Below are 20,062 nucleotides of genomic sequence, written 5' to 3' on the forward strand. Positions count from 1 at the left end.
TTGAGAAATTCAGATCTGTGTGGTGATTTAAGTAATACCACACTCTCCTCAGCTTCTGCATATAGAGCCACATCTGTAAGAAGTTGATTATCAATAGAGAAGCAAAAAGTGGACAAGTATGTATATGTATGAGAGTTTTGAGGATATTAAAGTTATCTATGTATATTAGGGTTAATAAACACTAAGTTAATGTTGAACCTGCTTATATTCATCTGTGTTCACAACATGCATTATATATGTATTTGTGTAATATGTTCATGTATATGATATACACAACCTCTCTTTGTTTCCGATTCACTCAATTCACTGGAAGTCTCAAATTCTAGAATTCCTGGTAGATAATCACTATTATCTGAAAATTTATGTGAAAGAAGAAGAAATTTGCTGAAGTTGAAGGCATTTTTTTTCCCTTCTTCATCTAGGCTAGTGGTAAAGTCTCTGAAGGAGAAAGGCTTTGTGGAGCCGGAACTATATGAGGAAGTTACAATCTACTTCAGTGACATTGTAGGTTTCACTACTATCTGCAAATACAGCACCCCCATGGAAGTGGTGGACATGCTTAATGACATCTATAAGAGTTTTGACCACATTGTTGATCATCATGATGTCTACAAGGTAACCACATCACCTAACAGCCTGAAACTATTAATTGTACAACCTGAGGTCATCAGAGCCTGAATTGGTTGTTTCTGTTACTACTCTTGTCCTCTCTAGTTTCACATTTAGTGAATTGGTGGTTGAATCTGAGCTAAAAGTGAAGAGAAGTAGAAGGATTAGAGGAGTGAGAAGTCAAAATTACCATTCAACTTTAAGAAGCAGCAAAAAAGGTACAACAGGAAGTTCAGCAGGAATGAATTTGAAGTATTAAATTTAGACAAAATGGCATACTCTTAAATCACCTCCAAAAAATGGGCAGTGTTTAGGCTGACTGCAAATGAAGCAGAGAAGACACTGGGGTTATAATAAATAGAAAATCATACTACAAGAATGTATACAATTACATATTACAAAATATAATATTCTGTCAAATAGTGTGTTGACATTTGCTAAAGGATTAATTTTCAGGAAACTAAGGGTGTTCCTCAAATTACATAAAACCATTCGGATTATTTATTTGAACATTTCTAGAACTGTCACCACATCTGGACAATTTATATAATTATGAAGTATTTTTAAATGGCTAAATTCCTTTATAGCTATTTTATCACCCATTAACTGGACTATAAAAACCCTGAAGAAATCAGCGTAGAACTGATCGAACTGGCCCCAGAAAAAGTGTAAAGGGCTATGCTCATACTGTGTTCCCAAATTACTTTTTGTGTTTGACATGTGATTAACTGCTTCTGTTTAATTTCTATGCTTTTCAAAGGGGCAGAGGCACTCATGAGAAACTGTTTCCACAGGTGGAAACCATTGGTGATGCCTACATGGTGGCTAGTGGTTTGCCTAAGAGAAATGGCAATCGGCATGCAATAGACATTGCCAAGATGGCCTTGGAAATCCTCAGCTTCATGGGGACCTTTGAGCTGGAGCATCTTCCTGGCCTCCCAATATGGATTCGCATTGGAGTTCACTCTGGTATGGAGTTGAGCATCTTAGCAAATTGGGAACCATATGTACTGCTGTGCACCAACTAAATCAGAAAGGATAAAAGGTCTTCAAGTGTGATCGACTTCACATAATGTTTACTTTTAATTCTTTTTGCCAAATGTGAGGTCCCACTATGCATCCTGAGATATTTAGACCCAGTTCCTAGAGAGCTCTAAGAACAAGACCTTTGAGGGCACCACTGACTGCTGACACGATAAACACCAAACATGTACAAAAACAAGAAGCTTTGGACTCCTATTTAAATCACCATACCTATGATTTCATTTATTTCCTCCCCATTCCCTTTCTCCCCACCCCCAACTTCAATATATTTTCCTACGAAAATATTATAGTATCTTAAGTGGATTAGATTATCTACAAGGGGAAATAAAGAACAGATGGTGAAATTTCTATAATATTTATACCCCCTCCCTTCCCTGCCACTGCAGTTATACAGAAAGTACATGAGTCACTTTCAAAGACCATGAAAGTTACATAGCCTTATTAAAAGAAAAGCTTTATGCATATTAAATTTAACACAGTTTGATTGAGCAAAGAACAATTTTCAAATCAGATGGCCCTTAAAACTAGAAGAGGTTCAGAGAGCTTCAATGGGCAAGGTGGGCAGGCAATGTTTATAGACAGAAAACAGAAGTGAGGGACAGAAACAACTTGATTGGTCACACCTCTGTGTTCCCCTGATTTGGTCAAGGTCCGATCAGTTGACAGCCTGTGACTGGCTGAAGCTCAGCTACTGCGATTGGCTTGAGACTCAGCTATCTGTAACATAAGTATACCCTAGTTAGGCTTTTAGTTTGTTTATGTACCAAGCTAGGTTGCAGTTTGTTTTGTAGGGACCCCTAAGAGGCAGCCTCAGGCCAAACTTAGATAGTAAGAGAGGAACTCAGAAGTCATCTAGATGAATCTTTAGCAAAGCATTGCTTAAAACTCAGCTTTGCAGTTTTTGAGTTAATCTTTAACTTCTAAAACTGTTAACACCTTGCACTCAGTCATTCTATGCAAATACGTGACTGAATAACCCTTATTTCCTACCTAATATGCCACAGCGCATAGTCTAGCTTTTGTTCTGCTTGTTAGAACCTCCTTGTGCCACAGGCTTCCCCATCCAGCTGCATTCGCCTGGTCCATGAAATGCTTAAGGAAGGTTATGCCTTTATCTTGTCTTCTGTCTTCCATTGTCATGGCACCAATCCCAGAAATGCCACCTTAAAATAAAAATAAAACAAACTTGAGCCATTGAAGCTTCAAGTCTACAGTGCCCTCCAGCAGTGTGAAACTCAGGGTTGTGTGGTTTGGCACAGTAAGCAAGCAGTGGGGCTCATCTTCATCTTTCCTGAGAGCCTTCTATTTAAAATCACCTTTGTGATCTGGATCTCTGGATGCCTTCCTATTTGCTACAAATGTCGTTTTCTTTGCGAGAGCAAAATACTTTATGACTGCATGCATTGAATAATGATGCTTCATTGGATTCATCCATTTAAAGCAAAAGTCCCAGTTCACAATTCACATCCTCAGCCACTTCTCCATGACAGGAAGTATTCAGGATTGTGACCATACAGAGAGGCTTACCTGTCTTCACTCTACTCTGCAATTTCTATTGCCTCCACTTCCTGCTTTCTGTCCTTCATTTCAGGTCCCTGTGCTGCTGGAGTTGTGGGAATCAAGATGCCTCGTTATTGTCTATTTGGAGATACGGTCAACACAGCCTCTAGGATGGAATCCACTGGCCTCCGTAAGAAGGGAGATTGTTTTTCTCAGAGGACAAAGATTCTGTCTTCCAGCAGAGGGCAACTGTGAGATAAAATGCACAATAAGGAGATACAAAGTGCCAGCGAGATGTAGAATAATTCTTCACATTAGCTGAACACAAACCCATGTCAATCCACCTTTTGCTACATTTGCTTTTGTTGTTGTTTACGGATAATTATTTTATTCTTCCACTTTTGCTCAGTTTTAGACTATTTCTATATTTTTGGCTCACATACAATGAATCTGGGGATATTCTACTTAGCATAGTCACGGCATTTACCATAGATTTATGAAAGTTAAAAAAAAAATCAGTAGGCAAGGTGAGAACTATACACTCTGGTTCACATTCCTGTTTCCCTCTTATTTGGTTTTGCTTTTTTGTTGTTGTTTTTTAAAGACAGGCTCTCGTTCTGTCACCCAGGCTGGAGTGCAGTGACACGATCATAGCTCCCTGTAAACTTGAACTCCTGGGCTCAAGTGATCCTCCCACCTCATCCTCCCAAGTAGCTGGGACTACAGGAACATACCAGCACATCCAGCTAATTTTTAAATTTTTAATAGAGACTGGGTCTCACTATGTTGCCCAGGCTGGTCTCAAACTCCTGACTTCAAGCAGTCCTTCCACCTTGGCTTCTCAAAGCATATTCATTTTTTCTGGAAATTGATTTTTGTTTATTTGTTTGAGATGGGGTCTCACTCTCTTGCCTAGGCTTTGGTACAGTGGCACAATCACAGCTCACTGCATCCTTGAACTCCTCAGCTCTAGTGATCCTCCCACCTCAGCCTCCTGAGTAGCTGGGAATATAGGCATGCCACCATGCACAGCTAATTTTTAAATTTTTTCTGTAGATGTGTGGTCTCTGTATGTTGTCTAGGCTGGTCACAGGCTCCTGGGCTCAAGCAAGTCTCCTGCCTTGGTCCCCCAAAGCCCCAAAGTGTTGGAATTACAGGCAAGAGCCATCATACCCAACCAAGAACTGATTTCAGTAAAGAAAAATCTAAGCATTTGTTATATACAAAGGAATATATTGCATTTGCTTGGCAAGGTAGAGGCACAATGTGCTGCATGAAGTAGATGCTCAATAGATATTGATGACAGTGGTGGTAGTAGAAATATATAGAAGAGAGAAAAAAAGCATGGGTAGACATGGCTGGGGCTTACAAAACCACAAGAGGCAGGATGGTATTTTGGTAGTGTACTGACAGTGTGATACTAGTTTGTCCTGGCAACTCATGCTGGCAAGGAACAGGATAAGGTTGGGGTCAGACAGACTTGGGTTACAATTGAAATTATGTTAATCATTCTCAGTATAAGTTGAGGAGAAAGCTACCTGATCCTTCTAGCCCTCAGAAAGATAAAGATATAAATTGAAAATGGAATACCAACCTTGCCAAGAGGGTTTCTGAAATAATTTGGGATGATGTCATGTTAAGCATTTAGCAATCATGGTACATGGTAGGTGTACAATTTGGGATTGTCATTATTCTTACTGTTGTAATTGTTTGTGGTATTGCTATTAGGCCCCTATATTGGGAAAGGTGATACACATCAATGGACTTGTGAATGGGCGTGCCCTCATCACTTCTTTTGTCAAAGGATAACAATGTTCCAGAAGAAGGAAATTTGAGAAAATCAAGACCCCTCAACTCTCCCGAATTTTCACCTTGACCACAAGGCTTTAGCTATTTATTGGAACTTTTCCACAGAGACCCAAAACCAAACTCCAACACCCAAGCTTGGCACTACAAGCCAAATCTAAAACTAGGTCCTGCAGGCTGCTACTCTGAGCTGGAATGAGAATCTATGGGGCAAAACCTAGGGATCCCCATCACATCACTCAGGGCCCTGAAAACTGATGCCAGGCCTTCTTTCTTCCCACGTGAGATTATATTTCTTGTGTGAGGCCATTCTTGCATTGCTATAAAGAAAAACCTGAGACTGGGTTATTTATAAGAAAACAGGTTTAATTGGCTCATGGTTCTGCAGGCTGTACAGGAAGAATAGCACCTGCATCTGCTTCTGGGGAGGCCTCAGGAAGCTTTCACTCATGGCAGAAGACAAAGCAGGAGCAGGCACTTCATATGGCAAAAGCAGGAGCAAGAAAGAGAGTGGCAGGGGCAGGTGCCACACATTTTTAAATGACCAGATCTTGTGACAACTCACTATCACAAAGACAGTACCAAGCCATGAGGGATCCACCCCTGTGACCCAGACACCTGGCGGTGGGGCCAGGGCTCCAGCACTGGGGATTAAAATTCAACATGAGATTTGGATGGGGACAAATATCCAAACTATACCATTTCTTATCTCTCTGATGTTATTTTTAAGTGTTCTTTCATTAAAATAGCCACAATTGTTTCTTCTCGATTTAGGATTCTTGTCTCAGGTGTTGTTGATATCCTGAATCAACGGGAAACAAATAGGCCATGTAATAGCTGAGATTTTTATTTATCTATTTTGCATTTCCAGCTTTGAGAATTCACGTGAGTGGCTCCACTATAGCCATCCTGAAGAGAACTGAGTGCCAGTTCCTCTATGAAGTGAGAGGAGAAACATACTTAAAGGTAAGGAGTCCACAGAGACAATACATAGGGAAAGCTCTCAAGACACGCTTGGGCCACCTCCTTTGAGACTTGGCTAGGAAAGCTGAGCATGCTAATCCTTTCTGTACTCATCACAATGAGCACCCTCTATCCTCTGCAAGAGAAACGACCAAAAAATGTGAACTCAGAACTTTCCTTTACTCCAAAGAGCCCTTTTGAAATTTTGAACTCTGCCAGCATTTCCTCTGCCATATCCAGGTTTTGTCTCCAGTTCCTCCTCCAAACACAAGAGCTACATACAGTCTGGTCCAGAACTTACTTAATTTAAATCAAAGCCCTTGTCCCCTCACTTACTTCCCTACTCTTAATACACAACACTGCTATGATCTGAGGTCACCTCTCTTGCCAGTTGCTTTACTATTCAGAAGCTCTAGAATCACAAGGAGTGAATGACAAGGTGTGGCCCCATTCTCCTCCTCCTCCTCCTCATCTGGAAGCTTGTTAAAATGCAGATGTGTGGACACTCCACCAGGCCTACTATGCAAGATTCTCTGTGGGTGTAGATCAGAAATCTATATTTTTAACAAGGTAATGTGTTTGTGACCACACTAATACTTGAGAATTGCTATTCTAGATTCTTCATGCAGTTCCTCACATTTAAAACAGCTACCCTCCAAAGCCATCAGTTGTCTCTAAATGCTTCTCAGGCTGCTTTTCCAAAGTTATTAGAATCTTTTCACAACTGGCAAAGCTGACTATTAACTATAAGTTACCTGTCTCCAGTAGCCATAATGCTTCTGGCCTTTACATTTTGATTGCACCTTGGAAAAGTCTCCTTTTACATAAAAGTGTCCTAACGTCACACTTGCTTATTGAGTCCTCCATAAATACATTTTTTACAAAGAACAGTTACCCCAAAATACAACTGGTTTATGGATTACTATGGTCTAAACACAGCCAGTGAACCACTATTTTTTAAATGAGTTTAATAATATATATCAATTTTATATATATCGATCACTCATTTTTAAATTATTGTTATATATTATAGATATATATTATTAAACTCATTGTTTAAAAATAGTGGTTCACTGGCTGTGTTTGGGCCATATGTATTTTGTATCTCTTTTTCAAATACCAGCTTTAGCAAAAACAGAGTTTCCAGTATTCCAGTAAATTTCCATACATTCCGTAGCCTGCAGATGGGCCCCAGAAATGCCACTTAATGAGTTCTTAATTGTGATGTACATGTGTTTGTAATAAGATAGGGAAACTGTAGCAAAAGTTTTGTGGCAAAACTTTATTCCAAAAAGGGCTAGAAGGAAACATGGACAATGACAACCAGTTGGATTTGTTGACGTAGCAGAATTGTAGATGAATTTTCTTCCTTTTTAAGTTAGAGTTCTTGTGATGTTGCTAGAGTGATATTTTAAAATGTCTTTTGGGGGAAAAAAGAGAAAAATCTACTTTGAGAAAAGGATGTCTGCTGAATGAGAAATTTATTTTTAAAAAGGCACTTGGAAATAAAAATCTGTCTAGAGATAATGCAAATCATAACAGGAATGTGTGATGTGCTTAAATATTGGCACTGATGAGAAATGAGGAAGTGAAACGTGTCACAGAAACAGATCATTATGGGAACAGTGGTCTACAACTGAACTGACTCCTTGGCCTCCATGGTACACAACTCTTTTGTCTTACCAGGGAAGAGGAAATGAGACTACCTACTGGCTGACCGGGATGAAGGACCAGAAATTCAACCTGCCAACCCCTCCTACTGTGTAAGCTTCTGGGTGTGGCAGGGACAGGGAGGAAATTAGAGATCTTGGCTTTGTAAGTTATGCTACTTATAGCCAATTTAAGTTGGCAAGTGCCTTACAAGTGGCATATATTGCATAAGAAGTAAGGGACTATACATGAGAAGGTTTAGAAACCTCCCTTCCTAGACTGCAAGAAGGGGATTATCCTGAAAGCCTCCATTTTCCTGAGACCTCAATGAAACAGAAAAGTATTTAGGCTTGGCTTCCCTGTCTGGAACATAGACTTGTTTCCATGAATCAGATGTGTGGGCTCAGTATAAAACTACCTTTTTTTTTTCACTCTGGATCCTTTATCCCAAGAGGGAGCTTCCACCTGGAAAAAAGGAGGAATGAACAGACTATTTAGAACTTGAGGAGATTTTGTTATTTCATTTATTTCATTTTATTTACTGGCTCTGTATTCATGATATTTTTAATGGTCAAAATTATGTTTTAAATGCCTTATCTCCATTAAAGTATACTTAACTTATAGTTTACACAGAAAATATACTATATATTAGACAAGAATGAGTTAAAAGTTTTCTGAGTCTGGGTATGAGCTTCTACCTATTCTGCCCACTTTCCTAGACCGTACCAGTCATCATCTTGTTCCTGCTGAAAAACGGACTATATTGCCCTGCAATAAAGCATGGCAAAGCTAGCATTGTGTTCCAGGCTTGCTCAGGAGAACAGAAGACACTTTAGAGTTCACCTCATACATGTCTTGTTCCCACAAGAGTGGAGCATACTGGGGGCAAAGAGGCTCTCTGCATTCCACTCCTGTCTTCATCTTTCTGTTGAGTCGCCTGATGAAAACAGGACCTGCCCCAACCCCAAGACTGTGGTTCTGGGTCTTAACATGAAGTCTGTGTTCTCCCTGAGATGAGGAAGACAAAGTTTCAGGGTTAACTGACAGGTTTCACTTCTCCTAAAGGTGACTCAAGCTGTCATCCAGTTGCCTGTCAATACATGTTACTGCAGCCATATGGCCGTTTCCTTGGCTTTTGCTATGGTTGAGAAACTCTGTCTTGCAGAGGCCTCGATGGCAGACCCAGAGAGACGGCAAGCTTCTAGAAAAGCCAGAACAACCCAAATCTTCCCTGGGGCATGAGAAACCTGGCTCCTTACTTGGAGTGTTCCCGGTGCATTCTAAACTCGTGGTCCCCTCCACCATTCTAAGCCTTCCCCAAACAAGACTCACACTGTTAAGTATGTGTGGGACCAGTGAGTTTTCAGGGTTGTGTGGCAGGGGCCTAGCATCCTCCCAGCTTCTTTTCCCCTTTCTGCAGTGGCATATGTAAACCTAGATCCTCCCCATCATGCCTCCAAATTCCAGCAGCATATTATCTCACTTTGAAATTGAAGTCTAATTTCCTAGCAGAGATAACAGTTTTTTAAGCTCATCAATGCAGGGATCATTTTGTATTCTTTGGATTTCCTGTGTCTAGCACAGAATAGGTATTCAAAGAGTAACTGAGTAACTGAACTGATTATTCTGGAGCTAAGGAATATTCTATATGAATTGCTGAGAAGTTCTATTTTCTCTTCCCACCCTGTTTCCAGGGAGAATCAACAGCGTTTGCAAGCAGAATTTTCAGACATGATTGCCAACTCTTTACAGAAAAGACAGGCAGCAGGGATAAGAAGCCAAAAGCCCAGACGGGTAGCCAGCTATAAAAAAGGCACTCTGGAATACTTGCAGCTGAATACCACAGACAAGGAGAGCACCTATTTTTAAACCTAAATGAGGTGTAAGGACTCACACAAATTAAAATACAGCTGCACTGAGGCAGCGACCTCAAGTGTCCTGAAAGCCTGCATTTTCCTGAGACCTCAATGAAGCAGAAATGTACTTAGGCTTGGCTGCCCTGTCTGGAACATGGACTTTCTTGCATTAATCAGATGTGCGTTCTCAGTGAAATAACTACCTTCCACTCTGGAGCCTTATTCCAGCAGTTGTTCCAGGGAGCTTCTACCTGGAAAAGAAAAGAAATGAATAGACTATCTAGAACTTGAGAAGATTTTATTCTTATTTCATTTATTTTTTGTTTGTTTTTATTGTTTTTGTTTACTGGCTTTTTTCCTTCTGTATTCATAAGATTTTTTAAATTGTCATAATTATATTGTAAATACCTATCTTCATTAAAGTATATTTAACTCATAATTTTTGCAGAAAATATGCTATATATTAAGCAAGAATAAAAGCTAAAGATTTCCCAAGACTGTGTATGCGTTTCTACCTATTTTGCCCATTTTCCTGGAATACATCAGTCATATCATCTTGTGCTTACTGAAAAACTGACTACATTCACTCACACTGAAGTACAGCAAAGCTAGCATTGGCGCTCAAGGGTGAGAACCTTGAAGGTTAGTATCATTTGCTACACATGAGGGAATTTTTGACCTTTAAACAGAGGTATTGCTTCAGCTTGTCCAATTAACAATGTGGATGGCAGTGATCTAAGTATGGGACTCAGGCAAAAGTCAAGTTCCTGTACTGCACTTTTCTAACTATAAAGTAATCCATGTCTCCAAGCTCCTGACCTTTCATCATTAAATTATGATTCATAATACCCACTTCATTTTAGACTGTGCCACCCCCTCCCTCAAGCTGGCATAACAGCACTCACGGATAATTTCCTTAGACCCACAGTTTACGAGGTAAAAGGAGGGAATTGGAGATGGAAGTTTGATCTCCCCACCAGTCTGAGAATCTTCACAAGAAGCTCACTATGGTCCTGTCTCATGAACCATTGCAAGTACCGGCAGGGCTGAAACACCAGGGGTGAACTGGGGACGAAAAGCGGAGGTGCTGATTGCTGAAACTGACATGCAGATCTTGCAGCTGCTCTGTGCTCCAATCAGCAGAGATGTCACACTGAGAAAACTGGATGATACAACAGTCCTACTCTAGGCAAAACCCACAGGAAAGCCTGAATCCCTGTTTAGATTTCCCACAAAGCCCAGGTGCTAATGTGGAACCTTCCTCTCACTTGGAAACAACTAAAAGGTTTTTTCCTTTTGAAAAACCTTTAAATTCTAGCACTCTCTTAAGGCTTCCCCAGACCAGGAAGCAATAGCAGACCAGTGACTAAGTTACAACATTAAGCACTAAAGGTCTAACACCACCAACGAATACCTGTAAAAGCTAGAAGAGGTGACCATCTCCTCAAATGCGCAGGCATCAATGTAAAGACACAAGGATTGTGAAAACTGAGAGAAATATACCATCAAAAAAACCAACAAAGCTCCAGTAATAGACCCAAAATAATTGAAGGCCCGTAAGATGTCTGACAGAATTCAGAAAAATCTTCTTAAAGAGTTCAGGGCAGCGGCCGGGCGCGGTGGCTCACGCCTATAATCCCAACACTTTGGGAGGCCGAGGCGGGCGGATCACGAGGTCAGGAGATTGAGACCATCCTGGCTAACACGGTGAAACCCCGTCTCTACTAAAAATACAAAAAATTAGCCGGGCGAGGTGGTGGGCGCCTGTAGTCGCAGCTACGCGGGAGGCTGAGGCAGGAGAATGGCATGAACCCCGGGGGGCGGAGCCTGCAGTGAGCCGAGATCGCGCCACTGCACTCCAGCCTGGGTGAAAGAGCGAGACTCCTTCTCAAAAAAAAAAAAAAAAGAGTTCAGGGAAGCACAAGAGAGTATAGACAAAAAAAAATTAATTGAAATTTGAAAAACAATCCAGGAACAAAATGAGAAAATCGACAAAGAAAAAAATGTAAAAACACACATAAAAGTAGAAATCTTAGACATAAAGGATACAATAGCTAAATTGGAAAAGCTCATTATAAAGCTTCAACAACATATTTAATCAGAGGAAAGAATCAACGGGCTTGAAGACAGGACATATGAAATTACCCATCAGAAAAGAAAAAAAGAATTAAAAAGAATTATAGGATACCATCAAGCAAACTAACCTTCATATAATAAGAATTCCTAAAGAAGATGAGAGAGAAAAGAGCCATATTTTAAAAATTATAGCTGAAAGATTTTCAAATCTGAAGAAAGATGATAGCACTCAGGTACAGGAAACTCAAAGGTCACCAATCAAATTCAAAGAGGAATTCCCCAAATCATATCATAATCAAATTATCAAAAATCAAAGATAAAGAAGGAATATTCAAACCAGGAAGAGAAAAAAAAAGCACATTCAACAGAGCTCCAATATAGCTTGCAGTAAATCTCTTAGCAGAAACTTTGCAGACTAGGAGACAGTGAGATATATATTCAAAGTATTGAGAAAAAGAAACTGTCAGTTAAGAATATTGTACGCAACAAAGCTATCTTTCAAACATGAAGGCAGATAAAGACTTTCCTAGACCAAAAAAACAAAAAAAAAACCAAAAAAACAAAAACCCTGAGGGAATTAATCAACATCAGGCTTGTCATACAAGAAATCCTGAAGGGAGTCCAGCAGTCTAAAAGAGAAGGAAGTTAACATGTAACACGAAAACATCTGAAGGTATAAAACTCACTGGTAAAAGTAAGAATAGAAATTCAGAATACTCTAATACTGTAATTATGATATATAAACCAATTATATCTTAATTATGGAGACTAAAACTTATTAAAGTTGATAATAACTACAACAATTGGTTGAGAGGCAATATAAAGAGATGTAAACTAAAACATCAAAAAGTCAAAATGTGGAGGGGGAATGATGTTAAAGTATAGTGTGTTTTGTTGCTTTGCTTTTCTTTGCAATCAAAGCTAAGTTCTTTTCAGTTTAAAATAACCTATTATAACTATAAAATGTTTTATGTAAGCCTCATAGTAACCACAAAGAAAGAAATCTATAATAGAGACACAGACAATAAATAGCACAGAATTAAAACATACTGCTAGAGAAAATAACCACAGAGGAAGACAGTATGAGGGGAAGAAAATAAAAAATTTACCAGAAAAATGCAAAAAACACTTAAAAGAATGGCAACAGAAAACATGTTCCTATCAATAATAACCTTTAATGTAAACGGATTATATTCTCCAATTAAAAGACATAGAGTAGGGCAGGTATGGTGGCTCACGCCTGTAATCCCAGTACTTTGGGAGGCTGAGGTGGTTGGATCACTTGAGGCCAGGAGTTCGAGACCAGCCTGGCCAACATGATGAAACTCCATCTCTACTAAAAATACAAAAATTAGCCAGCATAGTGGCACACACCTGTAATCCCAGCTATTCGGGTGGTTGAGGCACAAGAATCACTTGAACCCAGGAGGCAGAGGTTGCAGTGAGCCGAGATTGTACCACTGCACTCCAGCCTGGGCAACAGAGTGAGACTCTGTCTCAAAAAAAAAAAAAAAAAGATATAGAGTAGCTCAATGAATTTTTGTTTAAAGAAAAACAGGACCTAACTACATGCTATCTATAAGAAACTGCACCTCTGAAGATACGTGCAGACCGAAATCAAAGGAATGGGAAAAGATATTCCATGCAAATGGAAACCAAAAGGATCAGGAGTAGCTGTACTTATATCATATAAAATAGACTCAGGTCAAGAATAGTAAACAAACAATAAATAAAGCTATTATATAAATATAAAGGAGTCAATGCAACAGGGAATGTAGTAATTGTAATACATATGAACCCAATACTAAGGTGAAATGTAAAGCAAATATTAATAGACCTGAAGGGAGAGATTGTCTATAATATAAAAGTAGTAGGGGACTTTAGCACCCCACTTTTAGCAATACACATATCATCCAGACAGAAAATTAATAAGCATGGAGGTTAAACTGTACTCTAGACCGAATGAACCTAACAGACTTTTACAGAACATTCCACCTAACAACTACAAAATACACATTTTTCTCAACAATGCATGGAGCATTCGTCAGGACAGATAATATATGTGGGCACAAAACAAGTCTTAATAAATTTAAAGTCAAAATTATATTAAGTATCTTTTCTGACCACAGTGGAATAAAACTAGAAATCAGTAACAGGAGAATTTGACACAGTGGGCATAGGCATGTGAAAAAAAGAAGAAAGAAAAAACAACAGGAGAAACGCTGGAAACTCTACAAATACACAGAAATTAAACAACATGCTCCTGAATTACTATTAGGTCGAGGAAGAAATTAAGAGGGAAATTAACGTTTTTCTTAAGACAAGTGAAAATGGAAATACACCATACACAAATCTATGGAACACAGCAAAAGCAGTTCTAAAAGGGAAGTTTATAGCAATAAAGGCCCACATTGAAAAAGTAGAAAGATCTCACGCAAGATGACTTTTACCTCAAGAAGTAGAAAAACAAGAACAAACTTAACCCAAAATTAGTAGAAAAAAGAAATAATAGAATGGAATTAAATGAAATAGAGATTTTTAAAACAATACAAAAGACCAACAAAGCAAAAAAACTTTTTTAAAAATATAAACAAAACAACATGCCTTTAGCTAGACTTACTAAGAAAAAGAGAAGACTCAAATAAATAAAATCAAAGATGATAAAGGAAACATGACAACTGATACCACAGAAATACAAAGAATCATGAGACTAGGAACAACTAAATAACAATAGATTGGAAGATCTAGAAGAAATGTATAAATTTCTGAACACATACAACCTATCAAAATTGAATCATAAAGAAATAGAAAACCCAAACAGAACAATAACAAGTAACAAGATTGATGTAGTAATAAAAACTCTCCCATCAAAGAAAAGTCCAGGACCCAATGGCTTTACTGCTTAATTCTACCAACATTTGAAGAAAAACTAATACCAATTCTACTCAAACTATTTCAAAAAGTTAAGGAGAAGGGAATACTTCCAAACTCATTGTCCAAGGCCAATATTATTCTGATTCCAAAACCAGACAAGGACTTCAAACCAATACCACTGATGAACATACATGCAAAAAACCTCAACAAAATACTAGCAAATAAAATTCAACAGTATATTGAAAAGATCATTCACCATGATCAAGTGGAATTCATCTCAGGGATGCAAGGATGGTTCAACATACACAAATTAACAAAGATGATAAACCACAGTAATAAAATCAAGGATAAATACCATAAAATCATTTTCACTGATACTAAAAAGCTTTTAATAAAATTCAGCTTGCCTTCATGATAAAAATTCTCAACAAATTGGACATAGAAGAAACATACTTCAACACAATAAAGGCCACAATGATAAAAACCCACAGTTAACATCATACTGAACAAAGAAAAGTTGAAAACTTTTTCTCTAAGATTTGAAGCAAGATAAGGATACCCACATTTACCTCATAATTTCAACATAGTATTGAAAGTTCTAGCCACAACAGTTATGCAAGAGAAAGAAATAAATGGCATCCAAACTGGAAAGAAGGAAGTCAAATTGTCCCTGTTGGTAGACAACATAAACATATCTATAGAAAAACCTAAAAGACTCCACCAAAAACTGTTAGAACTAATAAATAATTTAGAAAAGTTACAGGATACAAAACCAACATAGAAAGATCAGTAACATATCTGTATTTCAATAGCAAACTAACTGGAAAAAAATCAAGGGAGCAATTCTGCTTACAATAGCTTCAAGAAAAAAAAATACCTAGGAATAAACTTAACAAAGGAGTTAAATGATCTCTACAATAAAACCTATAAAACATTGATTAAAGAAATTGAAGAGGAAACAAATAAATGGAAAATATTCCATGTTCATGGATTCAAATAATTAATATTATGAAAATGTTTATATTACCTAAAACAATGTACAGATTTAATATAATTCCCATCAAAATACTAATGGCATTCTTCACAGAAATAGAAAAAAAATTAAATTCATATGGAAATCCAAAAGACCCCAGAAAGCCAAAGCAATTTTGAACAGAAAGAACAAAGCTGGAGGCATTTCACTACCTGATTTCAAAATGTACTATAAAGTTGCAGTAACCAAAACCACAGGGTACTGGTATAAAAACAGACACATAGACCAATAGAATAGAATGGAGAACACAGAAATAAATTTATGTCTTTACATTCAACTGATTTTCAACAAAAACATCATGAACATGCACTGGAGAAAAGACAGTCTCTTCAATAAGTGAGGGTAGGAAAACTATATATCCACATGCAAAAGAATGAAACTAGACCCCATGTCTCACCATAAACAAAAATCAACTCTAAGTTGGTTAAAGTCTTAAACATAAAACCCAAAACTATGAAAGTACTAGAAGAAAGTATAGGGAAAACACTTCAAGACATTGGGTTAGGCAAAAGTTTTATGGCTAAGACCTCAAAAGCATAGTCAAAAAAGGGCCGGGCATGGTGGCTCACGCTTGTAATCCCAGCACTTTGGGAGGCCAAGGCAGGCGGATCATGAGGTCAGGAGATCGAGACCACGGTGAAACCCCGTCTCTACTAAAAATACAAAAAAAATTAGCTGGGCGTGGTGGTGGGCGCCTGTAGTCCCAGCTACTCAGAGAGGCTGAGGCAGGAGAATGGCGTGAACCTGGGAGGCAGAGCTTGCAGTGAGCCGAGATTGCGCCACTGCACTCCAGCCTGGGCGACAGAGCGAGACTCCATCTCAAAAAAAAAAAAACAAAAAACCAAAAAAACCAAAAAAAACAAAACAGACAAATGGAACTATATTTAACTAAAAACTTCTGCAGAGTAAAGGAAACAATCAACAGAGTGAAGAGACAACCTGTTGAGTGCAATAAAATATTTTCAAACTATTCATCCAACAAATGACTAATATCCAGAATATACAAGTAACCCAAACAACTCAATAGCCAACACACACACACACACACACACACACACACACACAATCCAAATTAAAATTTCAAAATTAAGCAAAATACCTGAATAGATACTTCTCAAAATAAGACATACAAAATGCCAAGAGATATATGAAAAAATAAATGTTCAACAGGGAAATGCAAATCAAAATCATGGTAAGATATCACTTCACCCCCACTTATACCCATAAAACTATTTAAATTTTTAAAAATTAAAATTAAAAAAGATATCACCTCGCCCCAGTTAGAATGGCTATTATCAAAAAGACAAAAAATAACAAATGCTGGCAAGGATGTGAAGAATGGAATGCTTGTGCACTGTTGGTGGGAATGAAAATTAATACATCCATTATGAAAAACAGTTTGAAGGTTTCTCAAAAAATTAAAAATAGATAATAAAATTACACAAAACTAATTAAAAAAATCAATGTACCTTAACATACGAGTAAAAAATTATGCAAACTAACCAAAGGGAAAAAGAAGTGAATGAAACAAAACAAGCTACTAAGAGCTGTGGGAGAACATCAAAAGGTTTCACATGTATGTGATTGGAATCCCAGCAGACAAAATAATTCAGAAGAAATATTTGAAAAAATAATGGCTAAATAAAGTTACAGTAACCAAAACCACATTATACTGTCATAAAAACAGACATATAGACAAATAGAATAGAATAGAGAACACAGAAATAAGTTCATGCCTTTACATCCAACTGATTTTCAACAAAAGCACCACAAACATACATTGGAGAAGAGAGTCTCTTCAATAAATAAGGGTAGGAAAACTATAGATCCCCATGCTGAAGAATGAAAGAGTTTACCAAATGTAATGACACAGCCACCAAATCACAAGTTTAAGAATCTCAGAGAAATCCATTTAGGATAAATTCCTAAAGCCACATCTGGGCATATTATATTTAAACTGCTGAAAACCAAAAATAAAGAAAAAATTACAAAGATAGCCAAAGGGGGAAAAAAGATATTGCACAACAGAAGGACAAATATTAAGAATTACTGCAGACTCATATTCTGAAACTATGCAAGCTAAAAGACAATGGAATGACATCTTTGAAATGCTGAGAGGAAAAAAAAAAAGAATTTTATACCCAGCAAAAAAAAAATACACATATTTCAAAATAAAAATAAAGATGTTCATGCCCCTAAAATGAATGTGAGGGTTTATTGTCAGCAGACGAATTCTATAGTAAATTTTAAATAAGGTTCTTCAGGCAGAAGACATTCAATACCAGATACAGACTTGGATCCATACAAAGAAATGAATGGTACTGGAAATAGAATATATACAGGTAAAATTTTTTTATTTTTAAATGTTCTAAAACTAGTCATGTGTTTACCTTCTTGTTTTTGATTTCCTATTGAATTGCACAGATTTAGAAAATTGTAGCTTTATTTTAGTTTCCTTTATGACACTTCACCAAAGGAGACATATAAATGCAAATGTATATCTACTTATATAAATGTTCAACATCATTAGTCATTAGTAAAGTGTAATTAACACAACAAAAAGATAATACTACATACTTATTAAAATGGCTACAACTAGAAGTCTGACAATATGAAGTGCTGATGGGGATGCAGAGCAAATAGAACTCTCATACATTGTTAACAGGTATTTAAAACAGTAAAGAAACTTTGGAAAATACTTTAGCCCTTTAAAATATGAATTAAATAGACACTTACAATAGGATCTAACAACACCACTCCAACATAATTATGCAAATAAAATGAAAACTATGTTCATATGAATATTTTTCTGAATGTTTATATTAGTATCATTGATAAATTTTTAAAAACATATTTTTCAACAGGTATATGAATAAAGTAACTATGGAGTACCCATACAATCATATGCCACTCAGCAATAAAAAAGTTTTATTGTTCATAAAACATCATGAGTGCAATGGATCAATAAAAAAATTAAGAAAAAAAATTTTTTTAAATGTTGAAACAAATAAAAATGTATATCCAACATACCAAAACCAACGGGATACAGCAAAACCAGTTCTAAGAGGACATTTTATAGCAATAAACACCTATATCAAAAAATAGAGAAAGATTTCCAATAAACAACCTAATGATGCACCTTAAAGAATTATAAAATCAATAACAAACTAAGCCCAAAACTAGTAGAAGGAAAAAAAAATAAAGATTAGAGAAGAAATAAATGAAATTAAGACTAAAAAGATGACATCAACGCAATGAAAAGTTGGTTTTTTGAAAACATAAACAAAATTGTCAAATGCCTAGCTAAACTAATAAGGAAAAAAGATTCAAATAAAAAAATTCAAAGATGAAAAAGGAGACATTACAACTGATACCATCAAAAATTCAAAGGACATTTAATACTATTATCAGCAACTATATGCCAATAAGTTGGACAATCTGGAAGAAATGGAAAATTCCTAGACTGATACAACCAACCAAGATGGAATCATGAAGAAACAGAAAACCTGAACAGTCTAATAATGAGAATGAGATAGAAATAAGAAAAGGTTTCCCATTAAAGAAAAGTCCAAGACCTGATGACTTTACTGCTAATTTAAACCAAAAATTTAAAGAAAAACTAATATCAATTCTGCTCAAACTTTTGAAAATAATTGATGAGAAGGAATTCTCTGTAACTCATTCTGTGAGGCCAGCGTTATCTTGATTCCAAAACAAAGACACCACCACCAACACCACCACCACCACAACAAAAACCTATAGGCCAATATCACTAATAAATATAAATGCAAAAAACCTCAAAAAAATACTGGCAAAATACTGGATTCAACAACACATTAAAAAGATGATTCATCATGATCAAGTGGGAATCATCCCAAGGATGCAAGGATGGTTCATTATATGCACATTAATAAATGTAATACAACACATTAACAGAATCAGATTATAAGATTATTTCAATAGATCCAGAAAAAGCATTTGATAAAATTCCCATCCTTTCATGATAAAAACTCTCAACAAATTAGACATGGAAGGAGCATACCTCAACACAATAAAGGCCATATATTACAAATTCACAGCTAGCATCATACTCAGTGGGGGAAACTGGAAAGCTTTTCCTCTAAGATCTAGAACAAGACATGGATGCCTACTTTTATTTAATACTGGAAGTCCTAGCCAAGCAAATAGGCAAGAGAAAGAAAAGAAAGCATCCAAATTGAAAATAAGGAAATCAAATTGTCCCTGCTTCCAAGTGACATAATCTTATATATACAAAACCCTACAGACACCACCAAAATACTGTTAGAACTAATAAACAAATTTAGTACAGTTGCAGAATACAAAATAAACACACCAAAATCTGTAGTGTTTCTATATGCCAATAGTAAACAACCTAAAAAAAATCAAGGAAGCAATCTACAGATTTTGTGCAATCCCTATCAAAATACCAATGATATTTTTCATAGAAATAGAAAAAACAATCTTGAAATTTGTATGGAACCACAGAAGACCCCAAATAGCCAAAGCAATCTTGAGCAGAAAGAACAAAGCTGGAGGCATCACACTACCTGACTTCAAAATATGCTACAAAGCTGTAATAATCGAAACAGTATGGTATTAACATAAAAATAGACACATAGACCAATGGAAC

The 20,062-nt window shown here is 36.9% G+C and overlaps 1 protein-coding gene across 3 annotated transcripts in view; it reads left to right on the plus strand.

Moving 5' to 3' along the window:
* The window catches only part of GUCY2C (guanylate cyclase 2C), a 138,529-nt gene extending 129,073 nt beyond the window's left edge, over positions 1–9,456 (plus strand). For all 3 annotated transcript variants that reach the window (XM_055280542.2, XM_055280543.2, XM_055280550.2), the window contains 6 exons: positions 423–615; positions 1,404–1,578; positions 3,245–3,343; positions 5,831–5,925; positions 7,609–7,685; positions 9,267–9,456. In XM_055280542.2, the coding sequence (XP_055136517.2) occupies positions 423–615; positions 1,404–1,578; positions 3,245–3,343; positions 5,831–5,925; positions 7,609–7,685; positions 9,267–9,441 (814 nt within the window). In that variant the 3' untranslated portion in view covers positions 9,442–9,456. The remainder of the gene's footprint in view (positions 1–422; positions 616–1,403; positions 1,579–3,244; positions 3,344–5,830; positions 5,926–7,608; positions 7,686–9,266) is intronic.
* Positions 9,457–20,062: the final 10,606 nt, after the last annotated feature.

Source organism: Symphalangus syndactylus, chromosome 5 (genome assembly GCF_028878055.3).
Source record: "Symphalangus syndactylus isolate Jambi chromosome 5, NHGRI_mSymSyn1-v2.1_pri, whole genome shotgun sequence".
Lineage (NCBI taxonomy): Eukaryota > Metazoa > Chordata > Mammalia > Primates > Hylobatidae > Symphalangus > Symphalangus syndactylus.